This window comes from Crassostrea angulata, chromosome 1 (assembly GCF_025612915.1).
Source record: "Crassostrea angulata isolate pt1a10 chromosome 1, ASM2561291v2, whole genome shotgun sequence".
Taxonomy (NCBI): Eukaryota; Metazoa; Mollusca; class Bivalvia; order Ostreida; family Ostreidae; genus Magallana; species Magallana angulata.
Window position 1 is genome coordinate 10,511,023 of NC_069111.1, and position 20,471 is coordinate 10,531,493.

The 20,471-nt window shown below is 34.4% G+C and overlaps 3 protein-coding genes across 3 annotated transcripts in view; 2 read left to right on the forward strand and 1 right to left on the reverse strand.

The window, feature by feature from the left end:
- The window catches only part of LOC128155421 (atrial natriuretic peptide receptor 2-like), an 84,624-nt gene extending 81,581 nt beyond the window's left edge, over positions 1–3,043 (forward strand). Inside the window, exons 24-25 of the mRNA XM_052817124.1 lie at positions 179–289; positions 379–3,043. Coding sequence (XP_052673084.1) covers positions 179–289; positions 379–1,754 — 1,487 coding nt within the window. The 3' untranslated portion in view covers positions 1,755–3,043. The remainder of the gene's footprint in view (positions 1–178; positions 290–378) is intronic.
- A 3,666-nt stretch (positions 3,044–6,709) lies between these two features.
- Positions 6,710–8,028, forward strand: LOC128177296 (uncharacterized). The gene is made up of 3 exons (XM_052843959.1): positions 6,710–6,980; positions 7,121–7,329; positions 8,023–8,028. Exons 1-3 carry the CDS (start codon positions 6,773–6,775, stop codon positions 8,026–8,028), a joined length of 423 nt encoding a protein of 140 aa, XP_052699919.1. The 5' UTR covers positions 6,710–6,772.
- Positions 8,029–13,621: 5,593 nt separating this feature from the next.
- On the reverse strand, positions 13,622–20,357 carry LOC128181978 (1,5-anhydro-D-fructose reductase-like). Its single transcript, XM_052850564.1, has 10 exons — positions 20,062–20,357; positions 18,305–18,469; positions 17,662–17,778; positions 17,348–17,425; positions 17,101–17,217; positions 16,880–16,986; positions 16,594–16,669; positions 15,932–16,015; positions 15,723–15,805; positions 13,622–15,210 (listed from the first exon to the last, which is right to left on the reverse strand). Exons 1-10 carry the CDS (start codon positions 20,149–20,151, stop codon positions 15,168–15,170), a joined length of 960 nt encoding a protein of 319 aa, XP_052706524.1. The 5' UTR covers positions 20,152–20,357; the 3' UTR covers positions 13,622–15,167.
- Between the last annotated feature and the right edge of the window lie 114 nt (positions 20,358–20,471).

A 20,471-nucleotide genomic window follows, 5' to 3' on the forward strand; every position in this document is an offset into this window, starting at 1 on the left:
TGCGACAGCTAGGTACCTGAAGCTATTTTTAGTAACAGGTACTTTCCGTCCAAACACAGGTGTAGGCGAAAAAATGTGAAAAGGCGCTATACCTCTTTAGGGAAAAAGTTTTTATCGTATATTTTGTTATTTAATAAGGCTTCTAACGAATACTATATTCTTACTTTCACGTTATAAGGAATCCACTCTGGTCCGGCTGTCGCAGGAGTTGTCGGCCTTGCTATGCCACGATATTGTCTCTTTGGTGATACTGTAAACACTGCCTCTCGCATGGAGTCAACTGGTTTACGTAAGAAAATTTATTTTAAATTTATTAATTAAAAACATGCCAAAATGTACTCTAGTGCGTGAACACCAAGTGTTTTCTTACTTTTTTAGCTCTCAAGATCCACTTAAGTTCCATGACAAGAGACCAGCTGGAAACGTTTGGTTGTTATCACATATTGTACAGAGGAGAAACAAACGTCAAAGGCAAAGGAATCATGAAAACATATTTTTTGAATGGCAGGGATGGTTTTACAAAAGAATTGCCAAGCATTTCTGAAGAGGGGATGTGTTTAAAATTTTCACCATCTGCTTCAAGTGATCTACACTATATGGGGGTAGCTACCTCACCCGGGACACCCAAAACAAGCGTAACTGCAATTGGCGAAGGACTAAATATAGAAAGAAAGGAAATGCCGTCTGTAAAGGAAACACTCCAAGGACTTTCTGGAGAGGACAGTAAGAAAAAGTGTGCTTCTGATGTCATGTCTCTGACTTTAGGTGACGTCTTACCAGACTCCGTTAAAGAAACTGTAGAAAGATTCCGAAAAACGGGATTGAACTGTTTTCCGCAAGATACAAATGAAAAAGGAATATCTCGAAGGCATAGTTACAATGATGCACCAAAGAAAAATTGTTTCATCCCTGCGTCGCATGATGCTGTGCCAATTTATGAAGATGCGTCTTATGATATTAGAAAGAAACTGAGTACAGGTAGTGAGGCAGCGGATTCTGGGAGAGGCAGCTTCCGGCGAACGGGGAGCAGCAGTAGCTCTTTGAATGACGTCATAACCTCGTCATTAAAGAATATAACTTGCTTGGATGAAATCAATGTCAATTGTTTAATGAACAGAAACGTGAAATCTTTCCCAGACATCATGAATTCGACCCCAAGAGAAAATGGTAGACTCCACAAGCGGAAGTTCAGCACAGGGGATGTTATAGATAGCATTCAGAGTTACAGGAATGGATATAGTGCTGGAAAGCTCAAAATACGCAAACTAAGTGCTGAGAGTTTCTTTGAAGGATATTGCATAAGTAAAAAAACTCCAAAGCAGGAAGAAACTCGAGGAAGGAAATACAGCATAGAAAGTTTCATCCGGGGGTTATTGGGGAACAAAACAAAACTGAATAAATCACAATCAACGGTGAAAGAACCTTGCATGATAAAGAGCATAGATAAACATATCAAAGACTCGCATCCTATGCACAGTTGCTCTTTAACGGAAAACTGTCATGAAAACCTGGCTTTCCAGGACGACCAAAACGAATTGCATGACCACGACGAAGCAACAGTGCAGGAAATTATGAACGAACTACACGAAATGGCAACTGATCCGAACAATATGGCACCTGGTGTCTTACCGGCGGATAAATTGCCAATTTCCCTTGGACACATCTTTCCTCGGCACAGAGTTCTAACCAAGTCGGACTCGGGATACGGTACACCTGAAAACTTGAGCATCGCGAGCGCCACAACTTTTCTGTGATAACATTTTAACAATATTGTCGACGCTTTTTTGTTTCGTCATATATGCATGTATTAACGATCATCAGTGTTGTTTGTTTTTACTTAACTGTGCCAAAATATCAAATCAAATCTCACAAAAATGTACTGTGCATCTTTAAATACATCTTACAACGTGGTTTTTTCTCTCCATCATACTGCTTACCCGAAAATAAAAATGTCTACAGCATATAATCATAACAAATGTCATATAATTTTGATTTTCTCTACAAATATGTAACAAAAAACTAACTCGAATGTTAACATTATAGAAACCCTTTTACATAACTTTAGTATATAGTACAGATAATTCGCCTTTTAAAACCAACCATTTAATGGAAAAGACATCGAACACACAAATGGGAGAAAACAAGAACCATAGAAAACGCATTCACAACACAGACACACATGTTCAAATGACAATTTGCTTGGTTCTAATATTTGCTAATTACTGAAATTGATACACCGCATCATTAAAAACGTTTTACAACTATCTTACCAGGTATCCAGTATCTATCAAGCTGCATTGTCAAAGAAACATTGAATGCAACGTAGGGTAACAGTGACCCGTCTTGCAACATAAAGGAATAGGTCGGGGGTTTGGTTTGGGTAATCGAGTTGGCAGGCGGTAGTTTGCTTATAAAAATAGTGCATGAAAGGAGTGAAAAAAGGTGGGGGGTTTTCAAAAATAAAAAATAAATGTTTTTCATTGAAATCATCAAGTTTGGCCATTTGTAAACAAGAGAAATTTCTTTGGGGAATGGAAGAGCTTTGTAAAGAGATATATAATTTGTACTTTTTGTTGTAAAAATAGTGTAGAAAACGAAATTCAATTTTTATTACATTGTCCTTTATATCACGATTATAGAAGAATCCTTTTCGAAAATACTGGATTTAATCCATTACTAGAATTGTCAGATACAGATACACTAAATAATTGTTCTAAATTCAAATTATCCTCGACAGGTTGCCAAATACTTATATCATTCTTTTACAAGAAGACAATCTTTATTGTTCAGAAAATAAACATATACTGTATTATATAAACTGTGCAAACTCAAGCGTACTAAAGGAAGCTTTATACTTATACATGTTTATTTTCAATCCGCTTGAATCTGTGTTATTTTCTTTTCTTTTTTCATGCATAATGTGTTTGAAGTGACATATAGGCCCGACGGGCCGGTTGTTAAATCTATGCTTACTGTTGTTGATATTACACTTTGAAATGTATACGTACGTCACCATAAATAAATAAATTACTTACTTACTTACTAAAACGAAAATTTTCGAATTTTGAGCCTTTATATATATATATATATATATATATATATATATATATATATATATATATATATATATATATATATATATATATATATATATTCCCTCTATTTCTTACGGAAACTTATAGTTAATTCATAGCTCTATAGAAACAGCCAGACTGTAATCTATACACGCCCTGATTATCGATTGGTCGAAATCTATAGCGACCTAAGAAAAATCTCGAACTGCACGAAATAATCATGATGATGTCAGACTCTAAGTCTCACAGGAGGTGATTTGGCTGTTTATTTTAGCTAACGTACCCCGTATTTTTCGGGGCATATGTCGATATGGGGCATAGGCCGAATTGCTAATTTTTAGACAAAATTCAAGAAAAATCCATAGTCTAGCCGAATTGGGGGATAAGCCGATTTTCAATCGATGATTACTATAGTGAAAGTATGACCGCTTATTAAGGAAGTCATCGTATTAAGAATATACTTTCAGAATATCGATGTAGAAAGTTAAAAGAGTAATTAAAGTTATTAAATTTGCTTAACATATATATTTTAAGCCATTTTTTAAAAATCAATCTGTGTTTTGTGGCTGTTTGGTCTCTTCCGTTTTCGTCGGTGTATCGTTATATGTATCGTAATTTTACATATTGTAAATCTAATTGCAACACCAACCTCCGTGGTTTTGTCTGGTAGAACTAAGTATAATATTAAAATTATTTTACCAAACCATTTATATTTTATTAATACCTTATTGCTAAATCTCATTTAATCAAGTTATACTTTGAAAGCTACTTGTAAATACTGGGTATGGCGTCCATTAGCTCAACACGTGGTTTCATATTCAAATAGAGTTATCCCCCGTAATCGCTATGAATGAGAAAACGCAATCTCTCACCAGAGGGCGTATTACGCTGCGCTACAACACCTCTGTTAACGTCTAAATGCCAAGAATCTTGGCAAAACCCATTCTCAATCATGATATTATAAATTATAGTTTTATATGTATTCAGTCTACATTTCGATGTTAAAGCCTCGCTAAAAATATTGAAATAAAAAGATATATTTACATTTTCAACTGTCTTTGTCTGTGATAACATTACAAATCAATTTTGAACCCTAAAACCGAATAACATCAAAAAATATGAGTGACACAAAATGGGCGTGTCTTATAGCAAAACCGAAAAACGGTATTGGCTGCACGGCGCGCGTAGTAATACATTGCATGTGCTAAATAAAACAAGAGGCCCATGGGCCACATCGCTCACCTGAACAGCAGTTCCTTGTAACATTACATTTCGTAGCATATGCTTTTTCTATTTTAAACATTGAACCCCTTTCTCGGGACCCAGTTATGGTCCGAGGTTTATGGTTGGCTTGAACAACATAAATAGTAACATAGGAATGAAAATGTGAAGCACTGCGGTGGGACCGCACGTACACAACCTGAAAAACTGAACATAGCAGAGTTCCACTTCAAGAAGAATAACTCTCAGACTGTACAGAACACAAGAAAGATAACTCTTGGTTCCACTACATTAGAGTTTACACAATTTGAGGATCCTTTCATAGTAATCTCACAAACTGTAGCATTATAGTTCTCGAGAAAAACTTTTTAAAAACATTTTCAATATATCTTTCTATGTTAAACTTTGAACCCCTCTTGGGGCCACAGTATTAGTCCAGTGCTAAAGTTTTAATTATTTGGAATCTACATTATTTAAGGATGCTTGCCTAGTTATCTCACAAGCTGAAGCATTATAGTTCCCTAGAAAAAGATTTTTCAACATTTTCCCTCTATATTTCTATGCTAAACTTTGAACAACTCTTGGGGCCCCAGTATTAGATTGAGATCACGGCTTTTATAATTTCGAATCTACACTATTTGAGGGTGCTGACGTAGTTATCTGACAAATTGATGCATTGTAGTTCTCGAAAAGAAGATGTTTAAACATTTTCCATATATACCAGTACTTCTACATTTAACTTTACACCCATCTTGGGTCTCTAGTATTAGTCCAGGGGTCACTATTTTAAAACTGTCGAACCTTCATTATCCAAGGTTGTATGCATGATAGTAATCTCACAAATTGAAGCATTGTAGTTCTCGAGAAGAAGATTTTTTAACATGTTACTTTTATATTTCTTTGATAAATTTTGACCCCATCTTGGGGCCCCAGTATTGGTCCGGGGGTCACGATTTTACCAATTAGGAATCTACATAATCGAAGGATGCATGCATAGAAATTCCACAAACTAAAACATTGTAGTTCTTGAGAAGAAAATTTTTAAACTTTTCCTTTATGTTTTTTAAAATGTTTAAATTTTGAACCCCTCTTGGTGCACATCAATTGTCCGGGAGTTACAATTTTTTGAATCTACATTATTTAAGGATGTACATGTATGCATAGTAATATCCCAAACAGTTGCACTATAGTTCTTGAGAAGAAGATTTTCAAACATTTTCCTACATATGTTAAAATCTAAACCCCTACTGGGGCCCGACTTTTTGTTCGGGGGTCACGATTTTTACAATCTTCACTATGTATACAACCTTTTGTGTATGTATTGGCATTTTTGGTGAAGTGGTTCTTGAGAAGAAAATTTTTAAACATTTTTCCTATGTATTTCTATGTTAAACTTTGAACCCCGCCTGGGGCCCCAGTCTTGGTCCGGGGGTCACGATTTCTACAATTTAGAATCTTCATTATACATACAAGCTTTTGTGTAAATATTGGCATTTCTGGTGCAGTGGTTCTTGAGAAGAAGATTTTTTAAACATTTTCCTAAGGTATTTCTATGTTAAACTTTGAACCCCGCCTGGGGCCCCAGTCTTGGTCCGAGGGGCACGATTTTTACAATTTAAAATCTTCACTAAATATACAAGCTTTTGTGTAAATATTGGCATTTCTGGTGCAGTGGTTCTTGAGAAGAAGATTTTAAAAAAAATTTCCTATGTATTTCTATGTTAAACTTTGAACCCCGCCTGGGGCCCCAGTTTTGGTTCGAGGGTCACGATTTTTACAATTTAGAATCTTCACTATATATACAAGCTTTTGTGTAAATATTGGCATTTCTGGTGCCGTGGTTCTTGAAAAGAAGATTTTTAAAGACATGCACCCTAAACTTACTATTTCGCAATTATCTCCCTTTTGAAAAGGGCTGTGCCCTTTATTTTAACAATTTATAACCCCCTTTCCATAAGGATGCTTTGTACCAAATTTGCTTAAATTTGGCCCAGTGGTTTTTGAGAAGAAGTTGAAAATGTGAAAAGTTTACAGACGGACGGACAGACAGACGGACGGACGGACGGACGGACGACGGACAACGGGTGATCAGAAAAGCTCACTTGAACCTTCGGTTCAGGTGAGCTAAAAAGTAGTGGTTTTGAAATGTTTTCTTATCGCACACAAAATGAATGAAAATTAAAATGAGCATGTAAAGGTTACCATTTAAAATAAAATTTATAGAAAAATATCTTAATATGCAATTTAAATATTTTATATAAACGGCTCGTCTGCTGATGAATAGATTTCTTATAATGATCGTGTGCTGATCACTTCATTTTTTATTTCGATCGAATGCAGCCACCATGAACGACGATATATCAGATGCGCTAAAATATGGCGATTTTGAAGTATTTAGTGGGGATAATTATGAAGCCCTCCTGCCAGAATTAAAATTAGAAGGTTTTGATTCTGATTTTGACAATTTTCTATCCGAAATGGTCGTTTCGGACTTCGATATAACATTAACCCAACAGACATTTGCCGATTTGAAAAAATCCGATGATCCCGGGTTGCCAGCCCCAGAAACGCCAACAAGTACTCGTTTTGCTAAGCTTTCCGACGACGAAATTAAAGGATTTCAGGAACTCACACAATCAAAGGCTACAAAACAAAGCACCAAATGGGGTTTAAAGATTCTTACAGGTACGCTTCTTTTTTTTTAAAAAAGTGAATATTAGTAAGCAGCAATTAAACGCAAACAAAAACAGCCCATATTATGCAGTTACAGTTTTTTCTCAAATAACTGTCAAAACATGGATATCATTGTGCGTTTTCTATTACAGATTGGCATATTGAAACGTTTGGAGTCCCTCTAGATCTGGCTGAGATTTGCGAGGAGGATCTGGCGAAAAAACTCAGTCGCTTTTACTGTGAAGCAAAACCCCAAAACCCGAAAAAGGAGCATACCTCCGAATATCATAAAAATACCATGAAAGCAATCAGAGCCGCCATAAACAGGCATTTATCCGACATCGGTCGAAATATAGACATTGTAAACTATAAAGCATTTAAAACTGCAAATAAATTTTTGACCGGTCTCATGAAGCATAGAATGGTCACTGGAACTTCTCGCCCTACAACTCATAAGGAGATCATTCACAAATCAGATTTACAGAAATTTCTGCTTACCTGGAGAGTGCATATTCTTCTCCAGTCAATCTGCGACTTGCAATGTGGTACATCATCGCGATACATTTTGTGTCTCGTGGTCTTGAATTCCATCATCAGCTTCGGGTAGATTCCTTCGATTTCAAAGTTGACGAAGAAGGCTCCATATATGCTTGTTTGAAGCTTGAAACAAAACAAAACAAGAGGCCCTTGGGCCACAAATCGCTCACCTGAACAATAGTCCTTGTATCATTTTATTTCGAAAGGGTTTATTATGAAGTGAACTCTGAATAAATATTGTAAAACTCATATATATTTCAAGATTTTGCCATATATTAAACAATACATAAAAAGAAACAATTTTATCTTTGGCATGTTTTTATTCATAGTTATTTTACACATCAACTGAGACTGAATTTTAAGCTCTAAAATACCCATTTGCAGTAAAAAAAAAATTCAATTTCACTGAAAAAATTGAATAATATTCGTTAAATAATTAAAAGATGATATTGGCATCTGTTTTGTATTTCAACCATTAAAAGCTTCTTTATTGATTCATCAAATAAAAATATTGCAGGTGTGATGAGGACATTTGGCATGTTAGATTTTGCATTCTCATCGATCATCTGTCTTATAGACTAAACTCAAAAAACATGGAAAGTCTATATATACTAGTAGTTGTTAAAGTCTATCAATGATTCCTACTTTTTTTCCATAACCATTTTTTATCTTTTGTTCCTTTATCTTTCCTAACTGTGTGTTTGTGAATCAAAACTTCGTAAAAACTAAGATCCACACCTTTTTGAAGTTGTTTGAATTTATGATCTTTGATCCCGATCACTTGGATCCCGATATGTGAGTAATTGATGTCGGGATTGAAATTCCAAAAAAAAACAAAAAAACTAGTCGATAAACATACACATGTATTTCCAGATAATTTAACTATGATAAACTTATCATAGAAATTTCGTTTTTCTTTTTTTTTTAAGACTTCTTTTAATAAAACATGATTTACACAATTTAGAATCTGCACTATCTTAGAATGATTGCACAGTTATCTCACAAACTGTAGCATTGTAATTCTTAAAAAGAAGAGTTTAAACACTTTCCCATTATATAATTCTATGTTAAACTTTGAACATATTTTGGAGCCGTACGTAGTATTAGTCCGGGGATCACGGTTTTCACAATTTAGAATCTACACTATCTTAGGGTACTTGTATATTAATCTCACTATTTTTAGCACTGTAGTCCTTGAGAATACATTTTTAAAAACATTTTCCCCCATATATTTCTATGTTAAATTTGTCGTTTTTAATCAACTTTGAACCCCTCTTGGGACCCCAGTATTGACCCGGGGATCGCGATTTTTACAATTTAGAATCTTCACTATATATACAAGCTTTGGTGTAAATATTGGCATATCTGGTGTAGTGGTTCTTAAGAAGAAGATTTTTTAAGACACCCACCCAATTTTCGCAGTTTTGCAATTATCTCCCTTTTAAAAAGGGTTGTGACCTTTATTTTAACAATTTAGATTCCCCTTCTCATAAGGATGCTTTGTACCAAGTTTGGTCAAATTTGGCTCAGCGGTTCTAGAGAAGAAGTCAAAAATGTGAAAAGTTTACAGACGGACGGACAGACAGACGGACGGACGGACGGACGACGGACAACAGGTGATCAGAAAAGCTCACTTGAACCTTCGGTTCAGGTGAGCTAAAAACTATCAAGGTGGCATTCACAAACTAGAAGCACTGAACGACAAAAGAATGTATGAAACTGGAAACGAAACTTGTCCTGTGAAGATGTTGAAGTTCTTCTTGTCTAAAACGGACCCAAATGCGTCTCATCTTTTCAATAAATGCGTTAAAGATGCCATTTCTTACCCGAAAGATTGCAACATATGGTACACAGCCGATCCCATGAAAAAGCGATCATATGTTAATTTCCTTCCGGATATTTGCAAGGCCGCCGGGTGCAAACGTTACACAGCTCACTGTCTAAGAGCGACAGCAATTCAGGCCATGAACGACGCTGGATTTGAAGCAAGACACATCATGTACTTCTCCGGGCATCGCAACGAAGCTTCCATACGTAGCTATAATCGTGAACTGTCTTCTACCCAAAAAAAAAGTGCGAGTGCAACTTTATCTACAATAACCACCGCAAGTGTCAAAATAAATGATCCATCTGAAGATTCATGTGTAATTTCCGGCCAACAATCACAGAATCTTCAAATCGTTCCCTATAATTCTGAAAATTCCAACTTACCTGTCAAAAATGAACTTAATTGTTCCACCATGTCCGACTCGAGCATTAAATCTGGAGTTTTGAATAACTCCCGCTTTGAGAACTGTTCCATTACCATCAAGTACAATCTCGACTGAGGTGTAGATCGACCGCCTTACCGCGCAGGAGGAAAGTACCTTCCGCTATCACGAAATAAACACTCTAGTTATTTACTATTTTGCAACTACACACATTTTTTTAAAAAATCAAATGATATTTGATTTGATATTTTGTTGTATCGACTTAATAAATTTGCAAATTTGACTCTTCAATACATGTCTGTGAGTTTTCATGTACAACACACGTGTGATGCAAGTGTCAAATGACGTATTCCTGGGGCGCCAGTGGGGTTTGCATAATTATACGAATTAAAACAACGGTAAAAATGTTATAATTATTAGATCTTTAATCGTGCACATTAGAAATAATATAAATATAAGTAATAAGGAATCATTCTTTGAATATTATGAGGTGATAATTTCGGTCGGAGCGTGGTCAAATCTATCATAAAGCCCTTCGGGCTTTATTTGATTTGACCACGCCCCGACCGAAATTATCACCTCATAATACTCAAAGAATGATTCCTTATTCCTTATTTAATATTGGTAAATCACGGTAACAAACAAAGAACTATTTCTCGGAGTAATACTCCATTACCAATGTTTTCGTGGCACTACTTTTTAGACGTTAACAGAGGTATAAGTGGAGCGAAGCAGGAACGATAACTCTGGGTAGAGATTGGAGAAAACGAAATACCAAACATAAAATACATGTATTTAATTTGTGTTCTTTCCATTAATTAATTAAATAGTGACTGCCGTTATGCAGAGAAGTTGTAATGTTAAAAACACAGTTAATGCAATGAAGTGTAACGGTGTACACTAGGCTACGTGCCCCCAGGCTGTGTTTTAGTCACGGGTTTCACACCTTTGTATATACACACGACACCAGAATACCGTTATTTCATCCAACAGAACACAAAGCATTTGATTTATTCTCCACCCAATACCAGTGATTCCCACGAACGCAGACATGAAGAATTCACAAAAATTCTGTCATATTACATTCTACCCGGTTTCGTTTTCTTTTTTACTACGCAATAATAGTTTCCAGGGTTCATACACGAACGTGGGAAAAAATTCTTTTGATTGGGATTGTAAAGAAATACCTCGTACAGTACTGTACATTTTATTACTCACATTGTCATTACAAAAATTATCAACGGGACAACTATCGAACAATAGTTCAAACGGATGGAAAAAAAACCAACCCTCATAATAAACTGCTACAACGGTACAACGGATAAAAACAGTGTATTTTATATTTTACTGTTTTGAGTCTAAGAATAGCCGATCCCGGGGGATAGGCCGGGGCTCGCTCATCGGAGAGAAAAATTACCGGCCTATGCCCCGAAAAATACGGTACTTATGTACGTTAACAGTAATTTAGTGAATTTTACTAACTTTTTATAATCAATTTAATAATTAGTTAAAAGAAAGACGTTAATATAATAGAATTTAAAGCGATTTTAATCAACCAAAAGGTCGAGAGATGACCCACAATACTTTTAAAATGTTATTTTGTAGCCCAATAATTGAACGTTTTAGAAAAATAATAGAAGTCCGTAAATTCGTGGCCAATATAATATATTATCATGCACTCAATATAGTGACATTTTGAGAGCTTTGGTAAATTTGCTTATAGGTAGTCATGAGTCTTGCGCATTGGTAATGAATATTTTTTTTAAACAGTTGGACTAAATGCATGTAAATAATTTTCAATGTACACTATAGAACACATCATCATAAAATGGCTGACCTCTTATCGAAACGACATTTTGTTTTATTGAAAGGATTTTATCGACAATTACATGTCACTTACTCCATAGCCGAGTTGATAAAGTGTCGGGCTTATGATCCGTACATCCCGAGTTTGAATCCCGAAGGGGCTTTTGTTGTTATTTACTGAATTTAATTTTTTAGATACTCATTTTTTATCCCCAAACTGGACATGTTTCGCTTATTTGACATACATACGTATTCATGGTTAAATCTTTCATAATCAAATAATTCAATGTTAATTTGATTGACTTTTTCCAGGTGTGTTATTCCACCTTAATATTAAAATTTCAATATAATGGTGTTGAAATATTTTTTTACGCTGTGGGTTCAATACCACTAAATTCTTAAAGCAATATTTATTTTCTTATCGTTTGTTAAAACATTTCAAACTGAGTATAATTAAAAAACTGTGGGGGGGGGGTATTGTGTGGGTTTTTTTTCTCTCTTTTTTTTTTTGCAAACTGTATTACAAAATATCATCAAAGAGATATGGATAGAAGTATGGCGAAGATGTGAAGGTGCGAAGGCGAAGCGCGAATTTTGAAGAGTGTGCACTCTCGCCTTTCTAATTTCGCACTTTTGCCATCGCCTTTTTATGTTTGTAGAGCTCTCTTTATTTTAAAGATAAGATAAGCTGTATAAAGTGAAAGCTGAGGTGGGGTGGGGGGGGGGGGGGGGGTCCGAGGCATATTTTTTGGTAATTTTACAGAAGGTCGAAGTGGCCCCTTCGAGCACCATACTCTTCTCAAATGTCATTTTATACAAATAAAATTATCATATAGTACGCCAGCCCCCCCCCCCCCCCCCCCCCCCGGATTAGGATTTTGAAGATTTTGGGAAACTTAAAATTTTCCTTTTTTCTTCTTTTTTTGCTTGTCAAGATTTTTTGGATGAGTCTGCCCCCCCCCCCCCCCCCCCCCCACTTTAAAAAACGATGCTACGTGCCTGCACTAAACATAAAAATTGAAAATATTCGTATTCTCTAGGCAATGATATATCCTTTGGTATTTATCGATTTTTAAAATGCTACCTTGGCACTGGCATAATATATCCGACACAGTGTTTATTGATCTCGCCTTTCGCCCAACCCTGTATCTCCCATACAGTTGAAAACTTTTGTCATATTGTAATTTTGAATTTACTGGATGGGTGTAAATACAAAATATACAACATGACACTCGTTCTAAAAATAAACTTCAATTAAGAACCTGATTGTAATGATAATTTGTAAAGCAATATCCTTAGTCAGGATCGTCAGAAACACGACATTTATGGTAGAATGGGACATAGAATTAAAAAAAAAACCTCATGTTATAGTCTGTCCCAAGTTATTGCTTTCATCACTTTTTGATGATTTTAATAAAAATACACATACCTGTGAAAGAAATACAGTTGAAATCGATAAAAAAGAATATATCTAATATATCTTCATTGATCAATTATCATTTTTCACTCATAAAAGTTCCCAGGAACGAAAACAAATTTCTTACGGAGATTTATAATGGGAAATGTTTACATATTTTCTCCATTCGGAAGTACTCGAGATACCTCGCGCAATTTTTCAACGTTATCATCCGGGCTTATTAATGGCTGATGCAATGCAAAATCACCGTAGACTTTCTACTTTCGGATGTTTATTTAAACCTGAAGCGGTAGAGGGGGCGTTTCAAAACAGATAATCTGGACATTTTCCATATTAATAGCGGATGAACGTAGTTTGAGCACAAAGGTATTTATGATTATCGAAATATCAAGCGAAAAGTGGTGGAAGCAAAAACTCGGGACATTTAGTATAAAGGTTATTTGCCATTTTGAATGTCTAAACTTTTACACTATTCGGTCATATACTGCATTCAATACGTTTTACGAAGAAAATGTTACTTTTCAACCTCGTTCCAGCCTCAACAGAGCCAGCTGTTCGGTAAACATCGATTTTTTTTTGTAGACAATGCAAGTCTCTTAATTCCTCTTGTATAAAGTATATGAAGTAATATCATTTCACCATGAATATTTGTAATAGATGTACAAAGTAGAAAACAACAGTGATTATATATATTTTTCTTTTATTCAACAGATACGTGTATACGCATTCTTCATATGTTGATAAAAAAAAATCAAAAAATACATGCGCAAGCACCAGTGCTTTTTATTAACAGCCGCTAACAAATACATGTACATATGGTGTTTCTGGCCGATGGTTTTTAAATAAAACAAGTTTCCTATGTCAATTGTCATCTTTGATTGCTCAAAACGCACATAATGAAATATGCATAGGTACTGCAGTTTCTAAAATATTCTTTTTGGGCAGATACCTGTATAGTTTGTAATTTTTATCAACTTTATTTTGGGATTGTTATATGTGGATGTAACTGTATCAACGCCATCACAGTTTACAAATGCATGAATAAGGCATAAAATAGTGAATGGCCATGTCAAGTCCAGAAACATGGGAAATAGGTCCATTTCACAACAAAATTAAAATTCAATGAACTGCTAGTATTTTATCTTGCAGATCATAAATATATCGTTGTGTTGCTGGTTTTAAAAAGGAATAATCAACAATATATGGCACAATATACAATCATAGTAAAATTAAAATTTATAGTAGCAACTAAACATGTGGTTAAAACAAGTTGTTTCCGAAACAGAAGTTCAGTTTACCTTTTTTTTTTTAATCTTCCTACAGATTTCCATGTAAATTGACATGTACAATTCAATATATTTGATATATTGAACTTCACAAATAACTTCATAAAGAATACAAGACGTGTATAGATGATGAAACCAATACACTTTATAACAGCACATAGTATTATATACTAACCTATTAATACTGTTACTTTCAATACAGAAAAGTATTGCTAATGCCATTTGTCAATGACACACTATGCATCATTAAGTTAAAGATCTCTGTTTCTTTTAATGTTATATATGTGCTCTTCTGGTTGATCTTTAGAAATGTGTTTACCGGTACATCTTTTGCTGTTGTTTAAAACAAAGTCAATGCTGATATTAGAAAACTCTCAACCTCCTCTTTCACAACCTCTGACCAAGGCCATAATTTACCAATAAACTGAAGTCAATTAAAATTCATCTAATAGCCTGATTCAAGTGTTAAAAACATTTCCAAAATAGTGTAAAATTGTCAAAATGCATATGTTAATATTGGGGCTTCATGAATGAAAACAACAAGACCATTTACATTCAAAATGTATGGAAACCAATATTCTTAAATAGACAAACAATCACAAAGAAAATATATTTTGTCATATTGTACACATTAATAATGAAAATAATTCTCAGCTGTCAGAGATGTGAAACTATGAATTTCTCTCTTACGAACAGTAAATAAAGGACACACATACTTAGCCAAAAGTGATGACTCAAAAAAGCAAACAAACAGACTGGGAAAATCGGATTGAGTAATATTAATATCACATTAAAGATTCAAAATGATTGGAAGGAAGTGGACCAAAGATTTGTCTTTACACTGCTGCGTGTGAACTGATTTTGAATCTATAAATTATGGACCTGCTAGGGTTGATTATTTTGCATAGAACCTGGTAGGGAATATCCTTGGTAGTGGACAACTTCAGAATTCAATGCTGAATGGATAGTATTTGTGTGTCAAGGCTCTGGAAAAAGAGAACACAAACAATCAAACAATTCAATGTATGTTTACATGTAGCAAAAATCTGATTACCATTACACAAAAAAATTAATGTACAAGTAAAATATCTATATATATAGATGTTCATGTAGAGCAGAATTGGGTTATAATTTTTTTTTTTTCAAATTTCAAACTTTGGGTTGTTTTTTTTTTACATTTCAACCAGATTTCATTACACATTTTAATAAAATGTGTGCCTAATATCATTACATAAAATAATACATTGAAGAAAACTACAAAATGACAATGAAATTTGTTATTAAAACTTGCTATATGAATGAAAAAAAAAGTTTCAATTTTTTTCAGCTGAGGTGTGAAAAATCTGCTTTTTTTTATAATCCATGTTCAGAAATTCAATGCTTTTTTTTTTAAGCTTAAACAAGAACATTGCTAAGACAAATTTAATTTCATTATAGCTGTCAAATCACAGTGTCTATGTTTGATATACATGTATATATATCAAATGCATATACTTACATGTCCTCTGTATTAGTTCTGTGATTTTTGTTTAAAGCCAGAATCTTCTTCATTTCATCATCACTCAACTCAAAATCAAATACCTGAAATGATGCAAAATTTTCATTAATAAAAAAATTTAGGTCTTAAAATTGTTGTTAAAACTCAACAGAATTGCATCACAATTAGGCTACAAGTTATTGGTACATGTATCAATGCAGAGATTTTACCTGGAAGTTTTCAATAATTTTGTTTGGACTGACTGATTTAGGAATCACCACGAGGCCCCTCTGCAGCAAAAATCTAATGATGACCTGAAATAATAATGTTGTCTCCTGAGAGAAGTTCTATACAAATTGACTAACATTGGTACAGTGTATTCCCCTAGAATGTTAAAATGGTTTGAGGTTTGATATTGAGTCATATTTCACACAAAAAACTGATTTAAAAAATTGTTATCTCATTTCATTCCAACTGCAATTATTATGCATTTGACTGTCGAAAAGATATGCAGTATCACACGTTTTAACTAAATATTGAAAATCAGGGAGCAGATAGGTTCTTCAAGTAGTTTTAATTTGATTGTCCCTCATATTGAGTCTAATAATATAATTATTAGATGATTTTTGGTATTTGGAATTATTACAATTACAATAACTGTATTTGAATTCATCAATTAATGCAGAACTTTTAAGGTATTTTGTAACAGTGAACCAAAATTTAAAAGTTGGTTGTCAAATTATAAGTGTGATAAAAAGCTCAAAAGCTTCAAAAGTTATGCGAAGAGAGCAAAAGATTGGAAGAAATAAAATTTCAAATTGTGACTACGTACAACAATGTCTCGCATGGCCTTATCAATATCCAACCCGTCAGATCTGATTATTGTTCTTACCTGTGACGGTTTTTTTCCTTTGCTTTTAGCAATCTCGACAATGGTTGGCTCCTCCATGCAAGGTGTGTAAGGCATCCTGAAGCAACGAGATCAAAACGTTTCATTTATGTCAACCACTTATTCAAAACACCACGATCAAATAATAACAAAATTTTATATCAAATCTTAATTAATGTTCATCTTGTGTAATATAGTGATATAAAAGGTTTAATGGTAATATCTTTTAAGAATAACAATATCAGTAACTGAAAGAATAAAAAGTTAATAAAATATGTATCAATCTTACTTCTTGTGCCCAGGACTAGCAAATGGAGAATAAGCAGTAACTATGATTCCTTTAGATTTGCAGAATTCAATCAGTTTTTCTTGACTAAGGTAAATATGGCATTCAACCTGAAAGAATTGGATCCAAAATATGTACCGTAATTGTATTTGCAGTTCTTATTAAATAATAAAAGTTTTAACACTGCCTTATACAGTGGAGGTGAACATAGTACATTGTAATACCTGATTTATCACGGGTTTTATTCTTGCTACATCCAGAATTCTCTGAATTTGTTCACTATTAAAGTTGGATAAACCAATATATTTCACTAGTCCTTCATCAACACAGTCCTCCATTGCCTGAAACCAAACAAAAATATCATAAAATATTTACCAGTATCTGTGAGCAAAATACATGTATACATGTATCAAAGTAAATTTTACAATATTCTAACACACAATGGTTGATCAGTGGATGCATATATAGTACCTGCCAAGTGTCAACAAAGTCAACGTCGGAAAATAAAACATTGCCTTTTTCATCTTTAGGAATAAAGTCCCCTCCTTCCTGAGAAAAATGAAATTCAGTTAAAATAGTGAAGAACAACATCACAGAACATGTATGATGATCAAATCAACCACGCCACATATTTATTTGGTGAGTGACCAAAGAACAAACAATTGTGCATGATGCTGATTCCCCCTGTGCAAATGTACCTGTACATTCCACATGAAATTTCAAATATATTCTATCTATGTAACAACTTCACTTTTTAAATGATTAAAAAAAAAGAACCCACTTACCTTTAAACCTATTGGCCAGTGAATCAGATACAAGTCTAGGTACTGAAGTCCCAGGTCTTCAAGACTCTTCTTCAGACTGGCTCTCACTAAATCCGGTTTGTGACAAGTGTTCCACAGCTGAAGTATTTGGAACATAAAATCGTTCTGGTAATTACAACTCAAAACATTTCAAAACATTTTTTAAGTCTGTTAGTTAAAAGTAAAATCCTTCTCAATGCCATTAAGGCGCATAGGGCCGATGCTTATCTTTGGTTTCTGTGGTGCTAAGCGGATGAGAGTCATTGACTCCCCCTGGATGGGACACCACTCCATAGCAGGTTAACCCCCAGCATAAGCTGGTACTCAATTTCAGCTGGGTGGACTGAGACAATGTAGATAAAGTGCCTTGTCTAAGTGCACAAAACACAACATCAAGTGACCACAGCAAAGTTTGAACCGGCGACCTTTTGGTTACTGGCTTAAACCCCCATAACCACTGAGTCATGTGCTCTTTTACTGTCTCAACTTTTGAAAGCTGGACTAACTTTTATAAATGGTTCCCCATACGACTAAATCCATGTAAATCAGTCATCTAGAGACACACTACCACATACGTTTACCAAATTATATTTTTTTTTTCAAATTCATTTTTATGTTATTGTACCTTGCTAACAATAAACAGGTCCTCCCTTGTAACTTTATCCTCCACAATGGTCTTCTTTATGGCTTGGCCGACTGCTCTCTCATTCCTGTAGATTGCTGCACAGTCTAAATGGCGATACCCTGCCTTGATGGCCACCTGAACAGCTTTGTAAACATCATCTTCACTCTGTCAATCAAAACTTTCAAACCTCATTAATGTATACAGAGTTATTCTGCTCCATATTTTTTGTCTTGCCCAACTACACTTTCAAATGGTTTTGGTCATGTCTTGTATTTACCCAGACACAGTTAGAAATATAAACTCTTTCTAATTAACACTGTTATCTTAAAATTGTTATTAACTCCATCCCCTGGCGATATATTACATGTATGAGGGCAAAAGGGGCATAAATAAAATGGGTTATTTATTTTCGATTTATTTCATTAAGTTCAAATAAAAGACTACATGTAATTACAGAAATAATCTGACTTCATAGAACCATTTTAACAAGAGCTTGGACTTTGGCTATTTGTGTCAAACAGCAATGTGACGTAGACATGTCTATTTCATTGCCGGCCACTCAGTCTTTGCTCTTTGAAATCAACAATATTTGTCTGGCTTTTGAGCCAAGACTATGCAAACAGTGCATAATGATATTTCGCTTGAAACCGTGTCATTTTTAACTTGTTTTGACGCAAGAAATAGAAAGCTACGTCCAACCGAAAGTCCAAGGTCTTGTTATAACGTTTCTAATTATTCTCTTATACTTCTGACGAACAGGGATTTTGCAAAACAATTATAACATGTATAAACTTAAATATTGTTTATCCTACATATTTAAATTATCTTTGCTCAGACAACCTACATGTTTTGAATTATTTTAGATCTCAATATAGCCATGAGATAAATCTTGTGTAAATACTGTCTGTATTAACTGTCATAAGTGTATCTAAGGACACCTGTGTTTAAGTATTTAAGATTTGATAATGACAACTAGGTCAATAACTTGTCTGAAAACAATCACACATTACATGTACAAGTATTAACCTTGCCCGTCTTTTATTAAATCTCTCATTATAGCTGAAATGACCACACTGTCTGCAGACACTGTATGTCTTTCTACATTGTATACTGTAAATTCCTAAATAAACGTGAGGAATTAATATTCGAGTAAAATCGCAAGAAGCCCATCTAGCGAAGTTCAAAATCTAGCTTTTAATTTTCAGACATATGTTAACTACATGACACTATGATAAAATTTCGGCATTCGTGATTTTATGATCTCGCGATTTGATGGAAAACAGTTGAACCCCGGAATTAAGTACTCGCGTAAAATATAAGGTATCTACAGTAGTTGCATTGATTTCAAATTGAATGACAGCCACTTTCTATTGTTGCTTTTCTTTGTGTGTGTTTTAATTGCATATCAGACCTATCATAAACTATAATGCAACCAGTCTGCTATCAACTACAGTGAGCATTGAACTATGACATAGGCTTATTATGCATAGGATATAATAATTGTTATACTCTATCAGCATCATTTATATACAATTTATCATATTTTTGCTAAACAAAGTTGTTATGTTTCATTTATTCATGAACATGCATTTTCTATCATCGATCATGATCGATGTAGCTTAAATAATAGGCAAACACTGTGCATATGGTATGTCAAATTCTGTAAAGAGGTCATCATCTCTGCAGAAAAATCCTCGATCAACAGCCCAAATCAGCTTTGATTTCTTTCATTCAATAACGTTATAAACTATCATTACCTCTCCTGGGGCATACGTTCCGAATCCCAAAGCAGGAATGGAGCCTTTGTTTAACTTCAGTCTTATTTGGTTCTGGTCGTCGGTAGCCATTGCATAAAAAGTAATTACTAGTTAAAGTTTTTAACCCGAGTAAATTCGGTCAAGATTATTATAACACTGCAATGCACGTGCTTTCGTCGGCAAAGAGATGGCAGGGTTAAAAAATATCTGTGGAGTAGAGTAGAGTTAGATATTGAAGAACACGTGCTCAGTGTGTGCTATTCGGGATTGCATTTATCGTGGTAAGCTGGACGTCTTCGTCCCAGATTACAAGTGTCCTTGACCGTGACATATTTCTATGAAGTTTCCGCGCGAAAATTTAAAACGCGAATGCGTTACGTAACGATAACTCCTCCGCCTTCGTTTGAAAG